This window comes from Arachis ipaensis, chromosome B04 (assembly GCF_000816755.2).
Source record: "Arachis ipaensis cultivar K30076 chromosome B04, Araip1.1, whole genome shotgun sequence".
Classification (NCBI taxonomy): domain Eukaryota; kingdom Viridiplantae; phylum Streptophyta; class Magnoliopsida; order Fabales; family Fabaceae; genus Arachis; species Arachis ipaensis.
The window spans coordinates 128,457,256-128,465,999 of record NC_029788.2 but is presented as its reverse complement, the minus strand read 5'-3'; the positions used below and the strand labels follow the sequence as shown (position 1 = coordinate 128,465,999).

Sequence of the window (8,744 nt, the reverse complement as noted above, 5' to 3'; positions counted from 1 at the left end):
AATATATTTAGTAAAAAATTGAAAAAAAAATTTGATTGAATAAATTTAAAAAAATCAATTTAACTAACAAATAAAATACAAAAGACTATTTTATCCTTTGTCTTCCATATGAATGATCATTTCTCATAAATACTATGTAATGGACCACAAGAAATAATGTAGGATCAATGTGGTATATGAAGAATCTGTTTGATGCTGTACATTTGTAACTCTTATCTTGTAATAGGTCCCACATATTGTACAGAATTTAGAGTGTCAGCTATCATGAGATAAGGACTATTGTCTATTATTGTCCCAAAGGCCAAAGGGTTTGTCATAATTTCAAGTTTTATCATTTCATCTTTATTTGTTTGTAATAACATTGGCTGCTTTCTAACACTGTTTTTGTGTCCTTGCATTGGACTAGTCTTTTGTACACATTCACATTTCTAATATCTTACACAATATATCAAATTAGATTCTCCATATGCTCAGGGGTGAGAATAGATTCTCACATGTCAAAATTTTATTATGTGATCATTTTAATTATTAATCAAGAAAATAAATAAAAAATTTAATTATTTTATTAGTCTCTATAATTTTATCAAAATTTTAATTAAGTTTTTATATTTTTTTTAATTTTTTACACTATTTTTAATTTTGTAATTAAATTATTTTTATATAAAAAATATTAAAATTAACTGAATATTTTTTTCAAAATACATACGATCAAAGATCTAGTTAGGTTTTTAATTATGAATACCTTCAATTTGCAAAAAAATATTCAGTAAACTCTAACATTTTTTATACTATAAATAACCTAATTATAAAATTAAAAATAATATAAGAACTCAATTAAAAAAATATATATAAAGACCTAATTGAAAATTTAATAAAACTACAAGGACCAATAAAATGATTAAACCTAAATAAAATAATACCTATGCAATATCTAATTTATAGTAAAATTTGATATTACTTGTAGGAAAATAATTAAACTAAGTTAGACCAAGCTTATAACTTATTATAGGTGCCAATGAGGTATAGCTCAAATGGCATAATCTCCCCATACTCAATTAAGAGATTACGGATTCGAATCTCCTATCAGCCTGACCTTAGCCTGATTTAAGGCCTATAATTTTAAATAAGTTTTAAATTGTGACCTAAGATTCAAAATTTAAAAGAAAACAAAAATGTTTAAAATGTCAAATAAACATTATAGACCGGTGGTAATTATGTGTGCTACATATTGAAAGGTCCAAAAATTGAAAATTCACAATCCATTCCTCCTATGTTTGTACAAAATAATTATGTTTATATTATTAGATTTTAATAAGTCCAAGCCGGCCTAAATTGGCCTAATAGGCTTCTTAACAAACCTAAATATAAAGCTAATTAGGCTAATAAATAATTTGAATATGATTTTAACTTTTAGAAGGTTAAACCTAGCTAGACCCCAGATCCCAATAAGCTAAATGATCTATTTTCCAACCCTAACCATATCAGAAGATTAATTTCATTAATCATATATTAAATTCATAATCCTATATCTATTTATCTATCTCATCTCAATAGTTATAAGAATAATATTATATATCCAAATATTTTTGTTAATTAAATTTTATTAAATTAGTTTAATATTAACAAAAATTAATTATAAATAATATTATTTCAAATTTTATTATTTAATTTGATTAAACTTAATTTATAAAAAAATTAAATGTATATAACATTACTCTATTTATAATATTCACATAAATACATAATATCTATACATCTCATGTTAAAAGGGCATTATTGAATGAACAATTTATACATTATATTTTTTTTCCTTTGAAAGAAATAACTGAGATGTTCCAATTATAAATAGAACGTTTTATGTTTTTTTTCGTTAAATTATCTAAAGTTTGACTAAATGGACCAGATACGTATTTGGTGCATTGGGAAGTCAAATTTGAGTTTTAAAAAAATGGTAACCGATAAGGGTTCCTAACATTCAAATCATTCAAGAACTTGAGTTTAGATATTGGTAAATCTAATCATGCTTAATTGCTTATGTGCAAAATGATCCTTTTTCTATACAAAAAATAATCCATTAAATTAATAGCACAAACAATATGTAGTGGTAACGTCAAGTTACAATTGCTACATAATCATGCGGCAATTCTATATTTTTATATATACTTTTTGTCTAAAAAATTATTAAATGGATTAACAAGTAACAACCTAGTTTTTTTTTTTATAGTATTTTTCGGTTTGACAGGTCAAGAAATAATCTATTACAGATCTGAGTTCTATTTAAAGATTTATCGCTGATTAATGGATTGTTACATATACAAAATAGAATTTAAACCTTAAATACTTACTTAAGTAGACGAATGAGATAACTATCCGATCAATTTAAATTGGTTCAATTTAGGTTTATTTATACTAAAAGTGGCACATACATGTTTGTACTACAAGTAAATATGAACAAAAATGTTATGAAAAGAAGGAAAAAGTTAAGGAAATGCTATTAAATGTTCAGGTTTAAATCACTCTCAGCTGCGTTGCCTTTTCATGGGGATACCCATTATTGAGAAAATTTATTTATAGTAGTATTTTTATATTTTATAGCCATCACAAACATTTTGTTATATGAAAAGGAATAGTTAAAACTTGAAAAGACACCAGACTAGTTAAGATTTTTCTTTTCAGCTAAATGTAAGGACTTTAAAATTGATATCATCTAATATACTTTTTCCCTTTATTGTCCTATTTACAATTTACAATATATGTATATAAAGTTTTAATGTAAAATATTTTATATAGTACATATAATTAATTAATTATCACCGTTTCTAGTTCTATCAGAAAATTAAATAGTGGTCCAGTGACATAATTTTTGAGATTATTATACTAAAAATTGAATACTTAATAATTTCACTATATACAATTGAGCAAAATTAAGAGCCTAATTTTCATGTATCATTCAATCAAATTTATTCTATTTGATAACGTTCAAATAGAGCATGTGATCTACATAATTAGATGGTCACCCAATTGAACTTTAATGTTAGAAAATAATTTGGATTATTTTACAAAACTAAAATACCAAAAAAACGTTATTTTGACGAAATAAATAAAATAATTATTCCCATACCAAAGATTGTTAAAACTTTTCTAGATTGACATACAAAATTCAATCTCATAAAAATTAATGATATGACTCAGTTTGGAAATGAAACATTTGACCGTTCATTAATTATTAATTCCAAAATTATACGATATCTATTTTTTCTATTTATGTCTCAACAATAAACCACACAAAATCTTATTTGATCTTGTTAGATTATGTTCATGAAATATGTAATGATATGATACTAACTAACTTCTCCATTTTCATTTTCATTTTCATTTTCAATTTCCATTTCCACAGCCATCGGAAGGGACAAGGAGACATTTGACCATGGATTTATTATAAGACTTTGAAAACTCCGAAGCAGCCTCGTTCCTTGTTCTTGTTAACAAAAAAATTCACCTTTTTTTTCTTCTCAAATTTTAATGCTACTGTATTAATTATTAATATTATTAATTATAATTATTGTTGCACAAAATAAAACACAAGGCACACACTTTTTCTCAAAGAAAAGAAAGCATCCACTTTCTCTTCTTCTTCTTCCACCTGGTTCTTCTGAAAACAAAGTTTTTGTGAGTGCCTCAATTATCATCATCACCCAGATCAGTGCCGTAAGACCCTACTCATAAGCAACCATAAAGTCTTCAACTTTCAGGTTTTCTTATACCCTTTGTTGTTCTGTTCTGTTGTTCTAATCCTGACCCAGTTGAAAAATTGAAACTTTGATATGATTTTTTTAGTTTGATGCATACCCTTTTGGGGATTGGATCTATTTTTTTCTTTTTTTGCTATAACTGTTTTTGGATTCCTTCCTGTTGAATTTTTTCATGATGCTTTTCCCTTTTGAGCTTAGTTGTTGGATTTCAATCATTTTATTCTGTTTTATCTTCATTTATTTGTTTTTCTCCCTTGGATGGACCCTGCTCAATTATTGCTAATTTTTCTTCATTCATATTCTTATGCTTTGATTTTTTTATTATTTGTTTTGAACCTTCAAATTTTACTTATTTTATCTTAGTATGAGTGGTTTCCTGTATCAGATTCTGCATGTTTTGTGGTTGTGGATATGTCCCTGAGAGAACTCTCACTCAAACTTTATTTTTCCCCCTTTTGTGTCAGATTTTGCAGAGCACTCATAGACTCTTGAGTGAAATCCTGGTTATATTCATGAGTGGAACAACTCAATTGAAGTGATTCACTTAAAAGTTTCTTACCCTAGTCTCTGAGGTACTCACAACTGAAGCTATTGGATTTTTCTAGTTTCAACAAAGTTCCTTAGATCTCTTGGTCATGGCTGGGAATCAAGATCAGTTGGAGATCAAGTTTAGGTTAATTGATGGTTCTGATATTGGCCCCAAAAGTTTTCCTGCTGCCACTAGTATTGCAACATTGAAAGAAAGTATTGTTGCTCAGTGGCCAAAAGGTCAGTGTTGCGTTGTTATCTTTTTTCAAATTTTTTCGGTATTCCTGATATTATCTAACTTATCAATGGTGAGAACTGAGAAATTGTTGTACAAAGGAGGGATCAACCTGCAGATTCTTGTGTATAGATATATTGAACACACCTGTGTACTAATCTTTCATTTTGATCACTTCCTTTTATTAAAGGTAGCTTACCTTCAGAAATTATTGGAAGCTTTGAGTTACACATCATTCACTTCATAGAAAGGGGTTCTGTTGGAGTTCATGATTTGTGAAAAAGAACACATGTTTTAGGCTCTCATTTTCAGTATGTAACAATAAAACGTTGAAAATCATTTTGTATATATGCCTTGTTCAGTAGTTTCTTCTTAAAGTTTGTTTGTTCTTAACCTTATCCAATGATGTCTTGCTTGTTTCATTTAGCATTAGTACCTTTTGATTTGCCACTTACAAGGAGACATTTATATGCTATCTATTTCACTAAATTTATACACTGGCGTTTTCTCAAAAACTTTAATTGTTCTTATTATTATGTAGTAATTTTTCAAGTGTATATCTGTAGCTATTAGCTAAGTGTCCGTGCCATTGTTTACTGCGTATCTCGTTTGATGTGAGTACATTTTTATATACTACCTCTGAGATCCATGCTTACCAGTTCTGTACTGGCTCAAACTTGCTTGTAGATAAGATATGATGAAAGTTATTTGCTCTAGAATAATACCGAAGCATTAAATTTCATTTTTCTGTCATACATGCAAATGTTTATATTCTTGGTTCAATATATTATGGACTAGACGCTAAACTTTTTGCCGGACCTTTAATTGATGTGTGGAATCTGTTGTGTTTCTGTTTTTAAGATAAGGAGAACGGACCAAGGACGGTAAAAGATGTGAAGCTAATTAGTGCAGGAAAAATATTGGAGAACAACAAAACAGTTGGGGAATGCCAGAGCCCATTATGCGATGCACCCGATACAGTTACAACGATGCATGTGGTTGTGCAACCACCAACTATGGAAAAAGGTATAATATTTGTTTCGAGGCATTGGCATAAGCTACTTGTATAGATGTCTGTTTTACTAATTAACTGCTTCACCAAAATGATATGCTTTAATTTCCTTTTAATTGGAGCCGGTGGAACATGCTGTTATGTTTTTTCTTGTTGATGGACATAGCTTATTTTGGGATTTTTTACTTGTCTCTTATCACTTCATGTATGTAATTCTTTAGCTGGTAAATATTTTTGGGTTACCAAAAGTGAGATATCATTCTATGACTTAATTATCTTAGAGAAGCCATCACTTTGTGTTTGCATTAACAATTATATTATACCCCACTTTGCTACGACTATGTTTGGTCGAAGGTAAAAAGTAGGGTGAAGATTTTTATTGGTGAGAATGATGAGTAACACATGAAACTCACCCTATCAATTTTCACCTCATTTTTGTTCTCCAACCAAACAACTCTGGTGCCAAATGCTATTTAAATGGATCAAACTGCTGCTGTTCTGTTTGAGGAATTGTTAATTGATTTCATATTGGTGCCTTCTTCATTCACTTATTTCTGGTTACATCTTTTATGAAAATTAATTTTGGTGCTTTACCTAATACCTTAAATCCTAAACTCTCCACCCTCTTATACTTAATTGTTTTTTCATCTCCTGTGACAGATAAGAAACCACCAAATGACGAAAAGCAACAGAAATGTGTTTGTGTTATTTTATAGCATCCAGGTTCAACAGAAGATGTCATCTTTCTTAGGTGGTTAATTAGGACATATGCTTCATCATTACATATAATCTATGTGTGACTTTCAGAGATTTACAAATTCTTTGGTTGAATGTTTTGTTCTTACCACAGATAAAGAGTACTCAACTTGGCGACTATCGCAAAGCTACTTGTTCCAAGACTTGTCTGCATGCGGCCGACCGGCCGTAAATTTCTTACACAGTTTTCATAGGAGATGGTTTTGTATTTTTGTTGCTGGTCTCAGCATATAGGTGTTGCCTCACTCAGTCACTTGGTATAGTTGTTGATTGAAAATGAACACTCTCTACCAGCTTGTCATCGTGTCCCACACATATATATATTTTGAAATTCTTCTTTTGATGCCTGTGTCTGATGCAAAAGAAAAAATGAAAAAAAAGAAAAAGAAAAATTCAAACTTGAACTTGTTGAATATTTGAATGTGCTTTTTAATTTGGTACTCTTGTATAGCAGTTGAGACAGAAATAGTGCTTTTACTACTACAGTACTAATCCTAAAAAATATGGTGGTTTGAAGCTTGATTCCCCTTGGCCTTCAACTCTAGGGTGTTTGGTTGAGGGAGAAAAACAGGATGAAAATCTCTATTTATAAATTCCATGTATAATAGCACACGTGGAAATGGAATGGAGAGGCTTATGACTTATGAGGTGTTGCATTTGTTTTGCAATTTGTTTTTTTAGGAAGGAAAAGCTTAAGTTCTGACTACTTAAAAGATGTTTTTTTTAGAAGATGATATTATGAATTGTTAAATAGTTTGAATATATTTAATTGAATTATCTATCGGATTACAATAATATTTTTACATGAAAATATTATCTTTGTATAAAAATGTCTTTGTGGAATATAGTTCCCTTGAGAGAGTGGAGAGGATTAGAGGAAGGATAGTTTAATGAGATTACAATCTCGTTGATCCTTATTATTGAAATGTTGAAATATCATTTTTAGCCCATATCTTATTAATATATTAATAATATTTTATTATTTTAATAATAAATAGTTTGAAAACTGTTATCTTTTTTCCTTTCCTTTTGTTTACAAAATAGAATAGGTGTACTTTTTTTCTAAAAGGAATAAACAGATGTATTCTAAAGTTAAATAATTGATGTGTTTATGCACCAAAAGGACGAATTGGGAATTGAGATAATATATAATGGTGAAAAAGCATATATTGATATTTTTACATGAAATTGTTAGTTGAAAATTATTAAATAATTTGATATATTCGACTAAATTGTATCTAATGTCTTTCGACTATCAATTTTATATAAAAACAACTACATCACAATCTTTTACTATAGATAATACGTAGCCATTGATTTATGACTACTAACTGGATATGGAAAGTAACTAAATTTCTACAACTGGTTTGAAAGTAACTGAATACTAGGGGTGTTTATGGTCTGGTCCACTCCGAAGACCCGACCTGGTGTCGAACTTTTTAGGAGCTAATTTGGTGTGATTTCATCGGGTCTACGGCCGGGTAAGGGTCTCAAAAATAGACCCGGTCATTATTTCGGATCGGATCTGGGCCATAGCTCGAGTCACCTGAATTCGGTCCAGTGGCCTGGTCATCATACACAATTAGTATTTTGTGTTATTAGTGATGGACGATGGCTGTTCTTATGTGAAATTTAAGTATTGTAAACCTTAATATTTTGTGTTATTAGTCATTATAAGACTATAAGTTAATGTTTTATGTTTAAAATGCATAAGACTCTAGACTAATGCATAATATTGTGTTATTTATATTGATTTAAATATTTTCTGTTATTAGACAATATTAGTATTGATTGTGGTTGTGCTTTAGTTGTAGGGAAGGGTTGGTTCTTGTTATATTTTTCTAAGTGAATTTTACCATATCAAATAATGGTTGGAGTCTTGGAAATTTAAATATTTTCACATGTTAGCTTACAAGAAGGTAATGTTAACGGACCGGTTTCGTCCGGTTTTCACACAATTTTTACCCGGTATAATTGTGATCCAAAAGTGTGTATGTTTCATCGGGTTTAGAGCCGGATTCGGATCTAACAAATAGGCCCGATATATATTTCGGGTCGGAACTGAATCACATCAAACTCGATTTCACCCGATACATGAACACTCCTACTGAATACGTAGATTCAAGAGTTTTGGAATGATCTCAAACACATATTTTACCGAAGTGACTTGTTTCGCGTAGCAGAACTTTAAGAAGAGATGTTTGCCTTTGATGTAGGGAGATGCATATTTCACTAAACTCAAAGGAAGAGCTATTTATAACTAACATCTCAACTCAATATAAAAACTCTCAACTAAACCTAACAGAAACAGAACTAACTAACCAAATGATGCCATCTGTCAAAGCTAATAACAAATTATGACTTCTCCTAAGCTATTAACAAACACTTCTAAATACTAGCACTATATATTAACAAGAAAAATATTAGGTAGTCATTAAAATATATTATTTTTTATTACGAT

General features: G+C 29.3%; 1 protein-coding gene across 2 annotated transcripts; it reads left to right on the top strand.

Annotated features, from left to right (window-relative positions):
- LOC107635379 (membrane-anchored ubiquitin-fold protein 2) lies at positions 3,348-6,805 on the top strand. 2 transcript variants are annotated; one of them, XM_016338851.2, is made up of 5 exons: positions 3,396-3,752; positions 4,217-4,520; positions 5,377-5,541; positions 6,188-6,278; positions 6,378-6,795. In XM_016338851.2, the coding sequence occupies exons 2-4, from the start codon at positions 4,388-4,390 to the stop codon at positions 6,241-6,243; spliced, it is 354 nt and encodes a 117-aa protein (XP_016194337.1). In that variant the 5' UTR covers positions 3,396-3,752; positions 4,217-4,387; the 3' UTR covers positions 6,244-6,278; positions 6,378-6,795. The 2 variants fall into 2 exon arrangements, with proteins under 2 accessions (XP_020977715.1, XP_016194337.1); XM_021122056.1 differs by lacking the exon at positions 6,188-6,278 and having other exon boundaries at positions 3,348-3,752; positions 6,378-6,805.